General features: G+C 43.1%; 1 protein-coding gene across 1 annotated transcript in view; it reads right to left on the reverse strand.

Moving 5' to 3' along the window:
- The window catches only part of LOC146260420 (inactive carboxypeptidase-like protein X2), a 147,593-nt gene that overhangs the window by 86,578 nt on the left and 38,796 nt on the right, over positions 1–22,219 (reverse strand). The window contains 1 exon segment of the mRNA XM_084669881.1: positions 2,470–2,554. Within this exon segment, the coding sequence (XP_084526007.1) occupies positions 2,470–2,554 (85 nt within the window).

Here is a 22,219-nt window from a genome sequence, read left to right on the forward strand (position 1 = left end):
TTCCGTCTTCTCTCAGCTTGCTTTCCGATTGGATATTGTTTCGTTTCACGTGATAAACTCGGTCGTATGTCGTTGGGGTTCCCCCCACACATCAGGATTTCTGATCGCAAATATTCAACATGTTGAATATTTAGGATTCGAGTTAGGGGCGCCCCAGAAGTCCTCCCGAGCAGATTCGGTCACTCTTGACACACCTCACACCAAGGGAACATTTGATAAGATAATCTGTAGAACCATCAAGAAAATCTGGACGTTACCTAGGATTGTCGGAAGGGGCAAAATTGGCCCAATTATCCTGTAGTGTGTCCCCAGCATTAGATAAGGAGTGAGTTCTAAATATTACCGACGCTTCCACCAGTGTGAGTTATTTTTTCAAAACGGAAGCTAACTAGCTTTAGTTAGCTTCCGTTACCTAGCAACCTAGCATAATGCTCGTAGCAATGCTACTACCTGCTAGTGTTACTTGTTAACCTCCTAATTGTACATTTTGACGCCATACTATAGCGTTTGTCATATAGTTTTTGTCTATCGGAAAACAGTCGGTTGGAATGTTCAGAATCACACATGTGACGGTACTCTGTGGGGCCCGCTTTTGAACGATCACATATGTATGACGCTACTAATTAACAGAGCTTATTAACAAATCTGGGAAACCCGGCCCTTGTCTATAGGCTATACATACACTTCATACATTTTTACAGTAACATTCGCTAGATTATGGCCACTACACATTTACTGTATGGCTAGCGAGTGACTGCCAACCAGCATTTCAACGTTGAATGTCAATCGTGTGCCGGGTGAACTAGACTAGCTAGACTACTGTAGTATGCAGCTAGCACAGAAGAAAGTTAGAGCTATGTAGCTAGCTAATGTGACGAGACTGAATTTAACACACCAGGGACACCGGCAACCTCGGCAACCCTGCTCCAGGTATATCATTTTTTGTTAACATCTCTTTAATCGTACAGAGGCGTATAAAACAAGTCTGGGTGTGTAGACACATATACAAAAAGTTTCTCCTCCATCTTGAAACCTAGAAAATGTTTACCATGACTAACGATTGCTATGTTACAAGAAACCAATCCGATTGGCCAACGCTAGCGTTGTCACGCTCCTCATTTACATAAAGTTGAGAAAATCCAACTTGCAACGCTCCGCTCGCCTTCCCACAATGCCCTATGCGAGCGTCAACGCCTTGTTTCATTGAAAATGAATTGAAAGCCGCCGCGCCGCCCGCTCCGCTGCTGTGTGAATGCAACGTTAGCCACGCAGCAGAAGCGTTCGCTCTGGTAATATATGGCAACATTAGCAAAAGAAGCGAGCAGCTGACTGGGTTCAACAAAATAGAAACTGTATTTTTCAATATAAAGGTCAATCTGTGGTTGCTTAAGTATCTGAAGTATGTTTGAGTTAGATTTGAATATTATGGAGCAGGATATCGTAGTAGGCTATTAGACAACATGTCTTAAATGTATTTTATATTCCAGAACAAGTCTAATTTTGTGGATGTTTATTATACAGCAGTATAGTTTGTGAGTGAATAAAACTCCCTCACAATTTAAATTGTTACATCCAAACTTGTTATCTGGACATTATCATCCAGTTAGGCCTATTTGTTTTTTTGTTTTTTATAACTTTTATTTATCAAGTACAAGTCACAGACATACAGTGCATACAGGAAGGCCTATTTGTTTTTAAGTACACCCTTTTAATATTATTTTAAGACAAAAATCATTTATTGGGGTAAAATTTACAGATTAAATAGATTTAATAATTTTGCGATTAATCACGATTAATCATATGAAATAATATGATTAATTGTGATTAAATATTTTAATCGCTTGACAGCCCTAGTTATAATACATGGTATAATAACTGTATTATAACTGTGTACATATACATTCGCTATATATACAGGTACTAATTCAATATATGTACATATTATTCATAATGTAAAGACTCACGCTAAAAAATACATCCACTTTGGAAAATACATAGGTTGTGCCCACAATAGAACTCTTGAGGGTAAACCTGCTTGACATTTCAATACCATGGAGAGGAAACAATAGTGAACTTGTATTTAAAGAATGTAATGTTTCCTTATCCAATGTAAACAAAGCTAAGAGTCCAGACAGACAGTTGCACTGCCAGTCTGAAAATTAGGCTTGATGAGCTTACCATCTGTCAGAGAATCCTACATTTAACTATTGTCTCCAAGCTCATCTGGCTGGCTTATAAGAACTCCTTCAAATCATCTCCATGAATTGCTTTCAAACAAGAGATTTGCCATCATGAAAATATAAAAATAAATTGAAAACAACATATGAAAACACCTTGAAATCAGGGTAAAACAAAGTTGTGAGCAGAATTTCAGTCCTCATTGCAAAATTTCAGGGGTAGGACAATTGATTATTATGGTGAGACAAAGGAATTGCTCTTTTGATCTCCTGTCCTTTCTTGATTACTCACCAGGTCTTCTGAGCCATTCTTCAGAGTCACCCAAGTGTGACTGTCATTGCTCACCAGGATTTTGTATGATGTCACCCAGTCGCTCCTGTATAAAGAGAATGAGAGAAAAGGCAAAGTAGGTCTGTGGGTTGAAAAAAGAGAAAAAAGGTTTTCATGCTCCACCACCTCAACTGAACACCAAGGTGACAGTTGTAGATGATTTGACCTGGGGAAATATTAAGACATGAAGATTTCTCATAAGAGAATGAGAGTTGCATTTAGCTCAGAACAGCTTTAAAGAATTCATAGCTAAAGGTTCATTAGTGGCCAAGCCGCGAAGCGGCGAAGCCACCTAGTGGGTTTCTACTTTTTAGGATTCTTCCGTAAGGAGGAAACCTATTGTTATTGTTAGTTTTATTCTGTTTAGGATTCCTCCGTAAGGATCGTGCACAGATCTTTGGGGCTAAGACCAGACAACACCGCACCTCCGCACTCCATCATTGTGAGATTTCTGGATTACACAGTGAAAGAAGCGGTTCTACGACAAGCCTGGGCGCAAAAACAAGTCCAGTTCCAGGGAAAACTGATATACTTTGATCAAGATTGCTCTCCGGAGGTACAGAGGAAAAGAGCGCGGGTACGTGGAGTTATAAAGCAGTAAAGAAGGGGATTTGGGCCGGATGTCGCTTCCCTGCACAGCTGAGTCACCTTGGAGACGGGAGTGAAAACCTTTCCAACGCTAGTTGAGGCTCTGCCGACTCTTGAGGAGTTGGGCGTTGTTGTGCAAGTGAGTGAGAGAGAGATGGACCGGGAGCTTTCGAGGGTGACATGGCAAAGGCAGGAGGACGGGAGGAGAGGAAGAGGAGCCGCATCTCTGAGGCACTGATTTACGGTCTTTTCTGCGGGGTTGAGAAAATGACATTTGTGCTCAGATAACGCTAACAGACTTTTGAAAGTTGGTGCTAAGTTTAACGGTCGACAGGAATAATAAGACATTATATGTATCCCTTCATGTGACACTTGAAACAGGAAGTCACATTGAATATAATATGATGAATATATGTGAGTGATATTGCAGGTAAGAGGTAGTGAAAGGCTCCCATTTTCTTTGTTATGATAATACCCAAGATGGGACGAAAACCTCACCAGGGAATTGGTTATTTTATCTGGTCTGTGGTTTGGTTGGCACTTTGTGCATATTCCCCAGAGAGAGATAGAGGTCACAACTCTCTGCCTATAATACAACAGGGGCTGGTGGACATATTTCATCAGCCAGCTGGGTTTTTGGAAGTCAAAGGTGTTAATTTGGTTCATTTACATGTGTTTGTTCTTAGTTCTTATATCCTTGACATGTTGGTTAAACTCACACAAGTACATTACGTAATTTTTGAAGTAAAGCTTTTTATTTTTAACACTGGATTTTAGAGGACGAGAGAACGAGAAAGACGATTATTCATGTCTGATTTAGTGGTTGTCAGTTACAATGTTAAAGGTATCAATCATCCCATTAAGAGGAAAAAGATCCTAGCTCAGTTGAAAAAATTCAGTTGTTCAATAGGGTTACTACAGGAAACTCCCCTAAAGAGTCTGATTATAGGTGGGAAGCAGACAACCTGGTGACCTGGTGCCGCCAGAACAACCTAGAGCTCAAAGCTCTCAAGACAGTGAAGATGGTTGTGGACTTCAGGAAGAACACAGCCCCACTCACCCCCATCACCCTGTGTGACTGCCCAGTCAACACTGTGGAGTCCTTCCACTTCCTGGGCACTATCCTCTCCCAGGACCTCAAGTGGGAACTGAACATTAGCTCCCTCACCAAGAAAGCACAACAGAGGATGTACTTCCTGTGGCAGCTGAAGAAATTCAACCTGCCAAAGACAATGATGGTGCACTTCTACACAGCCATCATTGAGTCCATCCTCACTTCCTCCATCACCACCTGGTACGCTGCTGCCACTGCCAATGACAAGAGCAGGCTGCAGCGCATCATTCGCACTGCAGAGAAGGTGATTGGCTGCAATCTGCCTTCCCTCGAGGACCTGCACACCTCAAGGACCGTGAGACGGGCAAAGAAGATTGTGGCTGACTCCTCCCACCCTGGACATTCCCTGTTTCAGTCACTCCCCTCTGGCAGAAGACTGCGGTCCATCAGGACCAAAACATCACGCCATACAAACAGTTTCTTCCCTTCCGCTGTTGGCCTCCTCAACAAGGCCAAAGCTCACACTGACTGAATATCCTTAAAAACTTTTTGCACTACACTCAACTCCTGTAATATTAGTATTTTATATTGTATTTTATATTGTAAATTGGCAACTTATATTCTACTTTATTGTATATTTTATTTTACTTGTATTCCACTTAGTATTGCTAGTTTATGTATCCTTAGTATAGTTAGACCACATATTTAAATGTAAGATTCCTATATGTTTACTGTATGCACCTTCCTGTCAAAGCAAATTCCTTGTCTGTGCAAACTTTCATGGCGAATAAATCCCATTCTGATTCTGATGAGGCTGAACACAAGAAATTGAGAAGAGATTCGGTGGATCAGGTGTTCTATGCATCTTGTCCAAATAGCAGAAAGAGAGGAGTGGCTATTTTAATTAGTCGATCCAGCAGTCTTGCAGTACATCGGGAAGTAAAAGATATTCAGGGAAGGTATATAGCAATAATAGGAAAAATAGGTGGGATAGACCTGACCATCATGAATATTTATGCTCCGAATGAAGATGATCCTTCGTTTTTTAGGGACATTGCATCCATATTGGCAAGGGAAGCGAAAGGTACCATCATCTTAGGAGATTTTAATTGTGTCTTAAATGCGAAATTAGACAAATTACCAACAGACAATGGACCTCCTAGCAGGAAATCTAAGGCCGCAAAACATATGTTGGAAGAGTTGGGGCTTGTAGATGGATGGAGAGCCAAGAATCCAACAACAAAAGATTTTACATTTCTGTCTACGGTTCATGGGTCATATTACAGAATATATCTGATTTGCATTTCAAAGCAAAGCCTCCATAAAATTAAGAAGTGTGTTATAGAACCTATTACGCTATCTGACCATGGCCCAGTGAGTCTGAAATTGAACTTGGGTTTCAAAAGACATTTGAAATACTGGAGATTAAAATGCCCCTCCATGAGTCACCACCTTACCGCGGTGGAGGGGTTTGCGTGTCCTAGTGATCCTGGAAGCTATGTTGTCGGGGGCTTTATGCCCCTGGTAGGGTCTCCCAAGGCAAACAGGTTCCAGGTGAAAGACCAGACAAAGCGTGGCTCAAAAAACCAACCATGAAGAAACACAACAATGGTTCCCAGTTGCCCCTGCCCGGAAGCGGGTCACCGGGGCCCCCCCCTGGAGCCAGGCCCGGGGGTGGGGCTCGATGGCGAGCGCCTGGTGGCCGGGCCTTTTCCCATGGGGCCCGGTCGGGCACAGCCCGAAGAGACAACGTGGGACCCTCTTCCAGTGGGCTCACCATCCGCAGGAGGGGTCATGGGGGTCGGGTGCAGTGTGAGACGGGCGGCGGCCGAAGGCGGGGGCCTTGGCGGTCCGATCCTCGGCTGCAGAAGCTAGCTTTAGGGATGTGGAACGTCACCTCGCTGGCGGGAAAGGAGCCTGAGCTGGTGCGCGAGGTAGAGAGTTTCCGGCTAGATATAGTCGGCCTCGCCTCGACGCACAGCACGGGCTCCGGAACCAGTCTCCTTGAGAGGGGCTGGACTCTCTTCCCCTCTGGAGTTGCCCTTGGTGAGAGGCGTCGAGCTGGGGTGGGAATACTTGTTTCCCCTCGGTTCGGTGCCTGTACATTGGGGTTCACCCCGGTGGATGAGAGGGTAGCCTCCCTCCGCCTTCGGGTGGGGGGACGGGTCCTCACTGTCGTTTGTGCTTATGCACCAAACGGCAGCTCAGAGTACCCACCCTTTTTGGAGTCTCTGGAGGGGGTGCTGGAAAGCGCTCCTCCCGGGGATTCCCTCATCCTCCTGGGGGACTTCAATGCTCATGTGGGCAATGACAGTGAGACCTGGAGGGGCGTGATTGGGAGGAACGGCCCCCCCGATCTGAACCCGAGTGGTGTTCTGTTGTTGGACTTCTGTGCTAAACACGGTTTGTCCATAACGAACACCATGTTCAAGCATAAGGGTGTCCATATGTGCACCTGGCACATGGACACCCGAGGTCTCAGTTCGATGATCGACTTCGTAGTCGTGTCGTCGGACTTGAGGCCGCATGTCTTGGACACTCGGGTGAGGAGAGGGGCGGAGCTGTCAACTGATCACCACCTGGTGGTGAGTTGGTTCCGATGGTGGGGGAGGACGCCGGTCAGGCCTGGCAGGCCCAAACGTAATGTGAGGGTCTGCTGGGAACGGCTGGCGGAACCCTCTGTCAGAAGGAGCTTCAACTCCCACCTCCGGGAGAGCTTCGATCATGTCTCGGGGGGGGCCGGGGACATTGAGTCCGAATGGGCCATGTTCCGGGCCTCCATTGTTGAAGCGGCTGACCGGAGCTGCGGCCGCAAGGCGGTCGGTGCATGTCGCGGCGGTAACCCTCGGACCCGGTGGTGGACTCCGGAGGTGAGGGATGCCGTCAAGCTGAAGAAGGAGGCCTATCGGGCTTTATTGGCTGGTAGGACTCCTGAGGCAGCTGATGTGTACCGGCAGGCCAAGCGGAACGCGGCTCTGACGGTCGCGGAGGCAAAAACCCGGGCATGGGAGGAGTTCGGCGAGGCCATGGAGAATGACTTCCGAATGGCTTCAAAAAGGTTCTGGACCACCATCCGGCGACTCAGGAGGGGGAAGCAGTGCTCTGTCAACACTGTATACGGTGGGGACGGTGCGCTGCTGACTTCGACGGGGGACGTCCTGGATCGGTGGAAGGAATACTTTGAAGACCTCCTTAATTCCACCAACACGCTTTCCGACGTGGAGGCAGAGTCTGGGGACATCGGGGGGGGCCCTTCTATCTCTGGGGCCGAGGTCGCCGAGGTGGTTGAAAAGCTCCGCGGTGGCAGGGCCCCTGGGGTGGACGAGGTCCGCCCGGAGTTCCTTAAGGCTCTGGATGTTGTAGGGCTGTCTTGGTTGACACGACTCTGCAACATCGCGTGGACATCGGGGACAGTGCCTCTGGACTGGCAGACCGGGGTGGTGGTTCCCCTCTTTAAAAAGGGGGACCGGAGGGTGTGCTCCAACTTAAGGGGGATCACACTCCTCAGCCTCCCTGGGAAAGTCTATTCAGGGGTCCTGGAGAGGAGGGTCCGCCGGATTGTCGAACCTCGGATTCAGGAGGAGCAATGTGGTTTTCGTCCTGGCCGTGGAACAGTGGACCAGCTCTATACCCTCCGCGGAGTCCTGGAGGGTACATGGGAGTTCGCCCAACCAGTCTACACATGTTTTGTGGATTTGGAAAAGGCGTTCGACCGTGTCCCTCGGGGGCTCATGTGGGGGGTGCTCCGAGAGTACGGGGTACCGGATTCCCTGATCGGGGCTGTCCGGTCCCTGTACGACCGGTGCCAGAGTTTGGTCCGCATTGCCGGTAGTAAGTCGAACTTGTTTCCGGTGAGGGTTGGACTCCGCCAGGGCTGCCCTATGTCACCGATTCTGTTCATTACCTATATGGACAGGATTTCTAGGCGCAGCCAGGGTGTTGAGGGGGTCCGGTTTGGTGACCTCAGGATCGGGTCGCTGCTCTTTGCAGATGATGTGGTCCTGTTGGCTTCATCGGGCCGTGACCTTCAGCTCTCACTGGAGCGGTTCGCAACCGAATGTGAAGCGGCTGGGATGCGAATCAGCACCTCCAAATCTGAGGCCATGGTTATCGACCGGAAAAGGGTGGAGTGCCATCTCCGGGTTGGGGAGGAGATCCTGAACCAAGTGGAGGAGTTCAAGTATCTCGGGGTCTTGTTCACGAGTGAGGGAAGAATGGAGCGCGAGGTCGACACGCGGATCGATGCAGCGTCCGCAGTGATGCGGGCTCTGCATCGGTCCGTCGTGGTGAAGAAGGAGCTGAGTCGAAAGGCGAAGCTCTCTATTTACCAGTCGATCTACGTTCCTACCCTCACCTATGGTCACGAACTATGGGTAGTGACCGAAAGAACGAGATCGCGAATACAAGCGGCCGAAATGAGCTTTCTCCGCAGGGTGTCCGGGCTCTCCCTTAGAGATAGGGTGAGAAGCTCGGTCATCCGGGAGGGGCTCAGAGTAGAACCGCTGCTCCTCCGCGTCGAGAGGAGCCAGCTGAGGTGGCTCGGGCATCTGATTAGGATGCCTCCTGGACGCCTCCCTGGTGAGGTGTTCCGGGCACGTCCCACTGGGAAGAGGCCCCGGGGAAGACCCAGGACACGCTGGAGGGACTATGTCACTCGGCTGGCCTGGGAACGCCTCGGGGTCCCCCAGGAAGAGGTGGTGGAAGTGGCCGGGGAGAGGGAAGCCTGGGCCTCCCTGCTTAGGTCGTTGCCCCCGCGACCCGATCCCCGGACAAGCGGCAGATGACGAGACGAGATTGAATGTCTCTTTGCTAACGGATCCAATAACCCAAGAGCAAGCAAAACTAACTATAGAAGAATACTTAGCAATAAATGATAATGGAGCAGTATACCCCTCCACCCTGGGATGGGGCTAAGGCAGTGCTGAGAGGGAAATTTATTGAAATAGCCGTTAAATTAAATAAACAGAGACTTTAAAAGGAGAAACAATTGGAAAGTGATATAAAAAGATTAGGGCATGAGCATGGAGTAACTGGGGACAAAAATATATTGAAACAACTACAGGAGTGTAGAACTGCTCTGGATGAATTACGTACACGCAAAGCTGAGGGAGCGCTCAGATATACAAACCAAAAATATTATGAGATGAGGGAATTGAGCAAGCCGGCTACTTGCCTTTCAGTTGAGAAAAGAGCAATCAAACCGTATAGTTCCTAGAATAAGACATCCAACATCCTTAGCTGAGGTTTCACATCCAGTGGACGTGGCAGAGGCATTTAAAACTTTTTATAAGAATCTTTACGATGCACCAGAGGAAGCGCCAAACACGGTGACAATGGAGGGAATATTTAAAGATCTAAATTTAGTAAAACTTTCGGAAGCGGAGGCAGAGGAGCTGACAGCCCCAATATTAGAAAGTGAAATAGAAGGAATCATCAGGTCGCTGAAGAATAACAAATCTCCAGGCACAGATGGTATGCCTGGTGAATTTTACAAGACCTTTGTGAAGGAGCTTGTGCCAAAGCTTTGTGGGGTCTTTAACTACGCTTTAAAGGAAAATTACCCACCCAAGAGCTGGTCAGAGGCCGTAATAGCGGTCATACACAAAGAGGGGAAGGATCCACTGGAGTGTGGCGCTTATAGGCCAATTAGTCTGCTTGGGAGTGATGTAAAGATTCTAAGTTCTGTACTGGTGAATAGATTGCAGAAATATCTAGGGACTTTGATCAATCCTGATCAGATTGGGTTTATACCGGGCCGTCAAGGTGCAAATAATATTAGAAGATTTAATTTAAAATCAGTAGCAAACTATGACAAACTTATTTCCCAGATCAAGAATGACTTGGAAAGGTGGGAGATGCTTCCCCTTTCCTTGGTTGGGAGGGTAGAAACCATCAGGATGAATGTTCTGCCAAGGCTGTTATTTCTCTTTTGTTCTCTTCCTATTGTGGTCCGGTATCTACTTTTAAGTAGATTTTACTTTTAAACTATTAGATTTAAGATTTAAGCTGGTTTCCTGGCCCATATGGCAGTACAAGAGGCCTAGAGTGAGACTTAAAGTTATTTGCTTACTTAAAGAGAAGGGCGGCTTATCTTGCCTCATTTCAGAAGTTATTACTGGGCAGCACAACTTCGAGCACTGGTCTTCTGGATGAGGATATGGATACAAAATGGGTACATATAGAGCAAAGTTCAGTAAACACAACACTCTCAGCCCTCCCCTTAAAAAGAACTGGGCGCCGCCATGTTTAAATGACGTACACATCTGACGTCACGAGAATGGTTGCTCTCAGTTTGAACCCGTTAAACTGCATTAAAAATGGAAGAAAATCGACCCATCATAGCTATCCCTGTTCATCCTATGGCATATGCTTTTGAACCAATACGTAATAATGTACCTGCAGGACCGCAGTTGTCCCATATGATGCAGAATATGTTTTTGTCGGAAGATGTAAATATAGTTAACACTGACAAGTTGAACAACGAGTGGTGATGTACTCGTAGCTAGCTACTTGTCATAACTGCAGACAATGCCAACAGACAGAATCGATCTGATCAAAGAGGCAGACCTGGATAACCTGGGTGTTTGGTGGTCCACCAAAATGATCGTTCATCATTGAGAACAGGCTCTTTCCCATGCTGTGTGAGGAGAAAGACCTTTTATGTTAGCTTATCATATGTGTAACCTATGCTCGGTCTGACCCTGTGTTGTTCTGTGCATCTGACAATAAGTTTGGAGCGCCCTACACATAGCTGGTAGCCTATGTTTCAGATAGTAGCCCCTTCAAGTTGTGTGAAACATGCTCAATGGTTGAGTTGATAACTTGTTCGCTGCTAAATTAAACAAACTACAGTGTAGGAAACGTAACGTAACGGAGCTAGCTTTGGCTACAATCAGGTGTGAATGTAGGAGCTAGAGCTAGCTAGCGTAGCTATGTCAAAAACGCCAGTTTGTGTATTAACGTTAGTGTATTTAACAGGTTTATTAATATAAACCGCTTCTGCAAAGTGATCCCTGCAAACTCTGAATCCGGGGGAAGCTGGCGGGATTTGGCGCTGTATAGATACAAGCCATTTTCGTAAAACCGGTTGCCGCTTGGGTAGGACATGATAGTGAATGCCTTATGTCTTGTAAAATTTGTTTGTACAACCAGCCAGTAAGATCCTACTTTCCACCTTGTTTTAGCTGGTTTGTTTTAAGCCATTTATACCTCTGTTCTCCCTGAAAATGTATCAATGTCTATCTTGATAACTGCTAGCAGGCGGCAGTCACAGTACCTAACCATTCTCGTGACGTCACAGACATGACGATTCAAAGATGGCCGCGCCTATTTTTTAAATAGTAGGGATGGGCGTGGTTAATCGAATATCCGGATATCCTAAAGTAAGTTAGTATACGAATACTTTTTTCGAATACTTATGAGCGTAGTTTAATTAAAAAAAAACATTTTATTGAAAAACCGTCGCGTCGTGTTGTGAATTCTAATAGTTGTGACGTTAGAAAATGATGAAAACCATCAAAAAAGGTAGGCTACGCCTGTGTTCTGCTACGAGTCTCCTTTCATTTCATTTGGCGCTACAAGAAGCATAGTGTCCTGGCTAAGCAGTACCTCGCAGCAACCGCAGGTCCTGCAGTCCTTTCTACGCCGGCCTGCTCGTAAATCGACTTCGTACTCGCCTCTCCCCTGAGCATGTTTACATGCTAATTCTCCTGGATAAAAATGCGTATGGCTAATGCAGTTGTGGCTTATTTATTTTCTTACCAGTAGCCATGTAGAGCTAGCGTAATCGGCTGTTTATGTTTGCATTGTGTGGTGGCGCACCGTATCCTATAGGATAGTTCTCTGTGTGTCTTTCGTTTTTATCGAGAATAGCCTACCCAATGTGTTTAATTCAGTCCAATGTAGCCAACTTTTTATTTCACATAATAATAGGCTAATCGCTTCTTCGCCAAATTAAGAGCCTACGTCTGAAGACGCAGCGTTTTTTCAAGTTCATTGTCTTTTCGTCATGTTAATAAATTGATCTTTCATTTTTTTTCTTTATTCAACCCTTATTTAATCTAATATCTTAACAGTCCCAATTATTGCCAGAATGTGTGGTGGTTCATGTGTTTACTGTATGCTTTGCGTCACGTCAGGCTAATTACATAACGGAACCACATTAACAAAATAGATTATCCGGATATTCGAAAATAATTTCGGATACTATTCGAATAGTGAAATCAGTTAAAATCTCCATCCCTATTAAATAGTAAAGTTTAAAACGTTTTTATTAACAAATGGAACATTTTGCTCTTTTAGTTGTCAGAAAGTTTTGTGATTTTATTTTTAAAATGATATGAGCCGTAGTTCAAATCAGTTCAGTTCCACTTTGAAGGTTTGGAAAAAAATGAGACGGGTATTAAACCTTTCGTTATCTGTATCTAAGGCAACAAAGATAACTGCTCTTTGTGACTTTCTGCCTGCTAAATTATTTGGAGGAACAACCCTCAAGGCTTTCTCACAACTTCAAGCAAAGTATGGTATTGAAGCTAATGATCTATTCCGATATTTCCAACTTCGACACTATTTGACCACACTCAAGGAATGGGACAAAATTAAGGACACATCGGGCAATTTTGAATATTTGGTGGAGATAGCGGAGCATAGAATTACAACAAGACATATAATATCTTGCCTATACAGGAAAATTCATATGGATACATCCATTGACACATTAGATATAAAAGGTAAATGTGAATTGGAGGCTAACACCATAATTGCAGTTGAAGAATGGGAGAGCTCTTGGGTGTCCTGGCAAAAATGTTTAAGTTGTCCAACCTGGAGATAATTCAGTTGGAAGCTAAGAATTAGATATTTTAGAACACCCATGGTAATAGCTAAGTATGACAAGAAATATTCCCCTCTCTGCTGGAGGGGTTGTGGTCAAATAGGGGACTTTTCTCACATTTTCTGGGATTGCCCTAAATTACAGAAGTTCTGGGAAGATGTGAAGAGGGAGATATGTGAGATTTTGAACTTAGACAGTTCGATAGACCCACAACAGCTGATTTTGGGAACTACACCTTCAAGGGGGCTAGAGAAAAACAAATGGTATATGATCAGAGTTATGATGTTAATTGCCCACAAACTGATCACAGTGAACTGGCTCAAGCCTCACCCACCTACCGTGGACCAGTGGGCCCAGAGACTCCAGGCTGTGAACTGAATGGAAAGTTTGACCGCAAGCCTAAGCCTACAGATGGACATTTACTTAGCAAATGGACGCCTGTTATAATATATCTGTTAAATTGAACATCCTGTTGACATTTGACTGGACAAGCTGGATTGAATATGTAATTATGTGAACTCATTGGGATTTGCCATTTGTGTTTTCTTTTCCTTTGGTCTACACTTGTATTATATATAAATATTATATCACTATAGTGTTGTTATAATTATATATAATACTATATGACAGGCTGTGTGAGACTCAAGGATTTTGTACTAATAAAAGTTATAAAAAAACAAAAAACACAACGACATTTGCAGAAACGCTGCATTTCAAGTTCACACCAAATCGTTCTCCAGACCACTAAGGGCACTGCATGCAAAGTGGGGTGTTTTACCTGTTGTTGTAAAATCAAGTGAAGTAAATTAACTCTACGGGACCACACTTACGTAGACTACCTTTGAGGTTTGCTATCGAACGTAACGCAATACAACATCATTGAAACTTAGAGAGGGCGTCTTAAAACATAAGATTATAATTAAAATATAATAAAAACAACTTTCATTAGTGAATTTAAGTTGTGTTCTTGTTTGATTTTATGTCCTATATGTTTATTGTATGCACCTTCCTGCCAAAGTAAATTCCATGTCTGTGCAGACTTTCATGGCGAATAAATCCCATTATGATTCTGATGTTCTTGATTTGAATTATTTCAAATTGACCGGCTGTCAAAGTTTGTTTTTATTTTGGGGAGAACCCAACTAATTCCACTTCGCACTGCCCCTAGTGGTCTGGAGAACGATTAGGTGTGAACTTGAAATGCAGTTTTTCTACAAATGTCGTTGTGTTTTGTGCTAATGCTGCGGTGTTCTCGGCTAATGCTGTTGTATTCTCGCTAATGTTGCGGTGTTTTCGGCTAATGCTGTTGTGTTCTCGGCTAATGTTGCGGTGTTCTCCGTTGATGTTGGTGGTGTGAACCAATGCTGTTGTGTTGTAAGTAGTAGATTGGTTTTGAAATTTAGCGTTTTTATAAATGTTTTGTTTTTGTTAATGTCGGTGTGTTGTGTGTTAATGTTGTGGTGTTTTCAACTTTTGTTTGCTTCACTAATGTTGCTGTGGCGTGCACCAGTGGGCCACCGTACATGTCACTGTCTCAAAGTCAATATCAAGATTCACGGACAAAGTATCGGCCATACTAGTACTAGGCTTCAGTACGGCCACAGCCTGTGGCGAGTTGAATAGCAAATGGATGCGGGATGACCGCACCAAGTGAACATTTGCTCCAAACAGTAATTATAATTTGACAATATGTTTAACAACAAGACTAGCCAGCTATTGACCCATGTCATTGTACACAAATAAAGATTTTTAAGAAGAAAATAATCGGCCATGTGTAGAGTTAGCTGCTGCTACTGTCGTATTGGCCACAGCCCGTCTGAAGTAGCTAGATTGACTAGCGAGGTGAATAGCTGAAGCCCCCCTAAAACCCCCCACTATTGTTTCTCACACGGACAAGTTATTTATAACTCTAACAAATAATAATCCAATAGCCTGTCATCATACTTTACGATACAAACCCCGGGCACTAGTGAAAACATGCTAGTGAAAACTAAATGTCATAGTGTCCCTCATAACGCTATTGTGCCGGTATATCATCCAATTCATTGACCAGATGGATATAAAAACATTCTTTAGGAGAGGTGGCAGCTCCGCCCAGTCAGATGAGAGAGAGAAGCAGGATATTGACAGGGCTGAAGGAGCCGGTATGACGGAGGTTAGTGGTCTACAGGTCTAGAAGGAAATTAGTGGAGATTTTTTTTATTTTCTTCTACTGTGGTAAATATGTATAGGCATTTGTTGTCATTTGTAGCCTAAACTAGATTATTACATGATATTTTTATGCCAAGTCATAAAATTGGCTTCTGGATTTCGATCAGTTATGTTTCAATGTTTGAACTTATCTTAAAGGTGACATGACATGAAAACTTCATTTTATGAGGTTATTTAACATTAAAATGAGTTCCCCTAGCCTGCCTTTGGTCCCCCAGTGGCTAGAATTTTTGTTAGGTCTAAACAAAGCCCTTGGTGTTCTTCTCCGCCTTTGACAAAATCAAGGCTCAAACGCTCTGTTTGAAAATCTCCTCCAAGTGACGTAGATACGAGAAAGGTTACCTCCCCTCTCTCTGCTTTGCCTGCCCAGATCATCTGGCCCGCCCATGAGAAACTGAGCTACCACCGTGCAAGGGCAAGTGCGATATCGGTTTTTCCTGGAGAGACATCATGGGGAGCAAACAAACAAAGCACAACAGTTGCTCAGTGCTTGGATGTACAAATGCAAGCACAAATCTTTATTTCATTCCTTCATCCGAGCCTCTGCACAACCAATATCTAAATTTTATTTTCGCTGGAAATGCTCCGACACAACTTCCCAAAGTTTTGCTTGTCTGCGCCAAACATTTCATCCAGGCATGCAGCCCTAAATCTCAGAACTTCTTAAGTGAATCACACTTAGATGAGCTTGCCAAGCACTATAGCATCAATTTGAAAAAAGAGGATAAAAACAAAAAACATTGCCGCACGCAAACATGCCACTCCCCTTCGGGCTAAGCCCCCCCTTTCTTTGAATCCTAGAAACGCCCCTGTTACTGCGCATCGAATATTTCAAATTGAAAAAGGCGGCAAAGATGTCCATCTGGCTGTTGCGTGGCAACGATTTATGTAGGAACTATACTTTGTAGTAGCAGAAGAATTACAGTTTATTATTGAACTATTTTGTATTTCTAATTGTTTTTATTGAAATATCAAATATTTGTAGTAACAGTTTTAGAAAAGCAATAAGCCCCGCGAGTCCGTGGTTTACGCTGATGTTAGAACAAGTAAGGGGGTTTTCGGCAGTCCGTTTTGCGTCGTGCCTAACAACTCCCCTTACCTGTTCTAAAATCAGCGTAAACCACGGCCTCTTGGGGCTTATTGCTTAATTATCCCTTACAAAAGAAACATTCTAATTTCCTGCACTTTCAAACAATCAGTGGATAGCACCGGAAGCTAGCTTGCCTCTAGCAAACTGCTTTTGAATTAGCCATGTCCCCCTAAATTAATATCGAACTTATTTACATTTTGGGGGGCTTATTTTCAGTAAGCAGATGGTACTATTTGAATCACAATTCCATCTGAAATATTGCCAGTGACAACGTTGTTACAGTAGCTTGTTTCAAAGGGTGTTCTTAATGAATTATGCAATATGAGTAGGCTAAATGCGTGAAAATATCACTAGAAGGGAAAACGGACCTACCTGCAACTGAAGCAAGCAAGCACACCCTACAATTTCCCAAGAAATTTCACCCTCTCTCGTTGGTGGTCAAGCCGCGAAGCGGCGAAGCCACCTACAGGGTTTCTACTTATTGTTGGAATGCTGCCCCAGCATTCCAAGTATTGTTCTTTGAATCTTTATTCAGCATCTTCTTCCTCTATTTCTTACATGACACCTTTCAGCGCCTTCAAATCTTCAGCTATTAACCCCTTCTGGATCCTGTTAAATGTTCCCAAAAACGCCTAAACAGCATACCCAAAGTAAATTGACTGCTGTTCTTGAACCAATTGGAGTACATGCATGTAAATTGACTGTTTTGAAAGCTGACACTCTGAAGTTATGTTTCTTGTTGTCAGGACCCCTGTCAGTCCTACTGGTGTTGACTAATAGAAGCTTGAACACAAAGAAAGGGAAAGTTTCTATTTCCGCCTAGAGTTTGTGTTGAAAACAGAGGCCTGAAGAGGCCTAGCGGTGGTAGGTATTAGCTGGAAGACAGCATTGGACCACAGGTTGAAGCCTTACCCAATTCAAATCAAAAGTCAAACATAATACCACAATGTTTTCAGATTTGACAAAAGGTTTTTATAAAAGCACATCCAGGCGTTTTCTTTTGGAGACTCCAGAATGACCCTTGTAACCAAGGTCAAATTCCTAGTATAAAAAGGTATAATTGTTATCTATAATGAAAGGTGGTACTTAGAACTATCATATATAACACTAATAAACTAATAAATCCCTCATTAGTATTACTGAAACACAAAAACTGAAGCATGAACACATTAGAGTGCTTTATCTGATTCCCGGGATTGGCACTCAGAACACTGACATATTGCGCATATCGACTTTTATTTTGAAGACTCCAAAACACCTAGCATATGGGGTATCGCCATTTACAGCTTGCTCTAAACTACAAGGATAGCTAGCTCATTTCATAGCCAGACGAAGCCAGTTAGAAAAAATCGTGTAGAGGGGGTGGGGGGGCAGGGGGCGGCGGGACACACAGACCTAGTTGGCTTTAGAGGGCTGTCACCGGGGCATGGAGCTCCTATTGGGTCAAATGAGGTGTCAATCAAAAGCTTAGGGTGTAGCGGCCATTTTAAGATTATCCTCGTCTTTGTTTACTGCTCAGGGGTCTCATTTATGAAACTGTGCGTAGGATTCTTACTAAAAGTGTACGTACGCCCAAAAGCCTAAAATGGCGTACGCACACAAAAATTCAGATTAATAAAACCGTGCGTACGCACACCTGTACGCAATGTTCCCTTTATAAATCACAGATTACCCACAAGTGTGCGTACGTGAATCAGCATTGTACCCCGCCCTGAACACGCCCATTTTTAACCATATATAGTCAATGCAAAGCACCTCATGAATGCTAATCTAGTGTCTCATCATGACCCTGGCATACGATTGTTCTTTACGGTGAATCATAGCGCATGACAACTTCTCAGACACTGTTAGCCTATTGGTGGAGCCTGAAAACTCAAAAAATGTGGTGGCCGGTAGATCACCAATTTAAAAAAACTGTGCGAGTGGCGTCAACTGTGCCAGTGATACTGCGAGTCGACATACAATTTGAAAACAAAAGCGTTTTGTTATGAACAGTAATCTATTAAAGTCTGGACTGATAACAAGGACGTAGAGTGTAGCGATTGCGGGAGCTTAACGACTGTATTTCCAGTTTTTGACATGAGGACATTTGCACAGTATTAAATAAATATATTTAGTTAAACCCTGTGTTCTGCAGTTATCTAAAGGTAGGATATGTGATGTTATCCTGTATTCCATGCAGTCAGGGAATCTGCCCCTCCTGAACTGCCGTATTGGACAATCTGATGGTGAGGAAGCACTGAATTTAAAAAAAAAAATTGAGTTGGATTGTACAAGGTGTTTATGGAACAAGAATCACTCAGTTCAAGTGCAAATAACACTGCTGGATGTAATCTTCATGAAAATCATGAAATTGAATGAAAAAAACGTGTGTGAGGAAAACAAAATATATAAATTACGAGTAATGTTCTTCCCACATTCAATTTCTGCAGTCTGACTACAGTACGGTCATCTGCGTCGCCAATTCCAACTATTTTCAAAATGTGCATAGGCCTACGAGAGGGTCAGAGTTTGCGTGGAGGACCGCACATTCTCCCGTCAAGTTTGTTTTTTATAAATCACAACCTTTGCGTGGAAAGTGGCGTACGCACATTTTCAGTCCCGTTTTGTGCGTACGCAAGCTTTATAAATGAGACCCCAGATCTCTTGCTATGAGCAATTGTTTGAGACGCAAATCAAAACAATTTTTTGACGAAGGCAGAATGAAGCAACAAGATCGTGGCTATGTGTGGATATAATTCATTGTTTGGACAACTACTCGACATGGTTTGATGCTTTGGACCTTTGGGAGTGTGAGCAGATGAGGTTTTGATGAGTTGTGTGCATACCTGGAACATTCCGAAGTAATCGTAGGTAAGTCAAACTTTTTTCTCTGGCATTGTTGAAGGAACGGTCACCGGACAAAGACGTTGACAGTACTTACTGTTGCGAATTGAGCTTGAATTGGTTTATTTCAATGAAAGCCCAAGAATCGTAGCTTTCCAACGAGGTATAATATGTTTAGACGTCTAAAAAAAAAAAAATCTTCAAATTGAGTGCGTTTTCACTGGGGGAGGGGGCGCAGCGTTGCTGGCTCGCCGGCGAGCCAAGGAACGGGAAGAGGTTAAAAGCGTTCAACTATTAAAAAATCAGCAGTTTCATGCCATGGGTGCTATGATTTTTCAGCTTTCTACCTCTTATGTTTAAATTAATATAAATCAATATTCATAATATTTTTAACATGGGTTTCCAATGGAGTTCTTTCAAATCCTCTCAAACTTCTTGAAACTTCTTCAACTTCCAAATCCTTCTTCTTCCTCAATCTTTCAGCTAGAGCCACCATTTAAACTTTAAAACGTTGACAAAACCATAAACTATTTTTAAATAATTCAGCTTTTTGCAATATCACTGATTATGTTTCTTGACTTTTTCAAACCGTTTCTGAGATTTACATGGGTGTGTACGAGGAAGCCTAGAGTGCAGACTGAATCGCTTAGAGTGGAGGGGAGCTTCGGATGTTGTTGAAAACATATTTCTAATTTGCCAGCATTTTTTGCCACCACAATTTTCACTCTTCATGCTTTGTTTTTGGATCAATAGATAGCTAAATTTGTGCTGGTCATAGACAGTTGTCTGTGGAATCCAACAGTCTTACACATTTATTCAGAGCCCCACGAAAGCAAGACAAAGTCCAACTCTCGCCCCATAGAGTCCAATGCAAATCTGGTGCCAAATTTGTCAGACAAGGCAAAACAACCAGATTTAGAAACTGCCGGTAGAGTCGTATTTCTGACCGCACAGACATATAAAAGACATCTCTGGTTTTGGCAGAGTCTTGGGTCTCGGAAAATATCCTTATTTTTGGGATTGGACGTACAGTTTTGCGTCTAGGTTAACTTGTTTGAGGTGTTGATTCTAGCTACATTTCTCAATCGAGCTAGCGTGATGGCTCTCCATAACTAAAAACGGTTCGACTTTTTCCACAATCGACCAAATTGGCCAAGAGGTATGTAGGCTATATTGAGCTTAAAGTGTACATAATCTAGCTAGATCGTTTTTTATTTTAGCAAGTGTAACCCTTATTGATAATAAGTTACAAGTATGTGTGGTGTATTTAGGACTAGATCGACAGAAGACTAAATTCGGCTATGGAGTCTAGCATACACAATAATACCCGGAATCACAACACACAAATAGTTTCCTTTTGGGATTCACAATCCCTTTTATTACATAAAGGATAGAAATGAAAGAAATCAGAATGCACTCTTGTTGTCCCAATTATTGATTATCAGTTTCTTATCAACTGTGTATTTTATGTATTAATTATCAAGCTATTTGTTATTATCCATTTACTATTTATTGATATTATTATCCGTTACTGCTTATGTATTCATTTAACTACTGCTTATTATTATTAATACAATGTATGAATGGCTATTCATTATTTATTAATTTATATATTAAAGCAACTTATTTATTCAATAATATTCAGGGTTCATACACATTTTGACCAATGGATTTCCATGACTTTTCCATGCAATTTCAATGACTTTAAACGAAATTTCCATGACCAAACTTTTTGTGAAATCTCGGTGTATACTTTAAAAAGTTTTATTATATGGCAACGACGGTACAAGCTTTCTGATTGGCTAATGGGGAGTCATGCCAGACGCGTATTGCCCATAGGTAATATAACTAGAGACAGCTACATCTGTCTTCCAAGATGGCGTCCCCATTCATTTCTATGAAAAGTGCTCAGTGGCGCAGTGAGGCAAGCGAGAGCTCCTAACGGACCGCGCCATCTTTCCAGACCGACTCGTTCGGTCTTGCGCAGAAGCTTGTTCCTAGCTCCGAAACTCATGCATGCTTGCAACTAGCTGTATACGTCATACTTTGCGACAACCAGTCGCGAGCTTGTGAGCTGGAGCTAAGGCATTGCAGAAAACTGTCAGAATGTGGTAGAAGTCCGATCAAGAAGCAGATAGCCTACATGTGAACTTTACGAAAATCAATACTATTAGTACTGTTGTATTATACGTGCAGGGCCTATACGTTGTTCTTTTTGCTTTGTGTTTATAGTTTAACTGCTTATGTATTGTGTCGGATAAATAAACTTTAAACCTGAATATCTACAATTACTAGCTTATTGTTAATGCCATTGTTGTGGTGTTAACTGACTTAAAGTTCTAACAATATAACGAACATAACAATATTGACGTTATCAGACATGATTTATTCATCTTTGTCTTTGCCTCAGAATAACATGTCAACAATATATAATGAAGCCGTAACATGCCACGATATTATAACTAATTAGATTAGGCTATAATTACGTTTGTCATGCCATGTGCATAATAGCGTTCATTACAAAATGGTTAAATCTGCTTTAAAATAACTTAAATTAACTCTACAAACAACCGTCATGTATGTGCAACCATTTGTAAAACTACAATAAAGGCAGGCAGCTGTAGATTATCAAATCCTTTCTCTTTGTTCTCATTCAGCTCAGGTAAATCAGCGATTTGCTGATGCTCCCTTTTGTGCTTGTTCATTGTTCGTATCCGCGAGCACGTTTCCAGGCAACTTTTCTTGACGTAAGCAAATAAATGGGCTGCTAGTTTACCCATTTCAGATTGGTTTCAATCTTTGCAAAAATCAGGAAAAATTATTCTATGAAAAAGCTAGTAGTATGAGCCAGGTTCGAGAATCTAACAAAAATTATTGGGGGAGATAGTTTGATATGTTGACTGGAGTTAATAGAATAAAAACGATAAACGATAAAGCAGACATGAGAGAGTATGATACATCAAGGGAGGAGGTTGATTGAGATTTGGCCTTCGAGACATTATTCTGCCAGACATACAGTAGTTGATGGAGTTGGATCAGATTTAGTACAGTAAGGCAAATGCAAGCATCTTATTGACAATGTCCATGCCAGGGGCATTGTTAGACATACACC

This window comes from Hypomesus nipponensis, chromosome 13, assembly GCF_054491055.1.
Source record: "Hypomesus nipponensis isolate SF chromosome 13, ASM5449105v1, whole genome shotgun sequence".
NCBI classification, from domain to species: Eukaryota; Metazoa; Chordata; class Actinopteri; order Osmeriformes; family Osmeridae; genus Hypomesus; species Hypomesus nipponensis.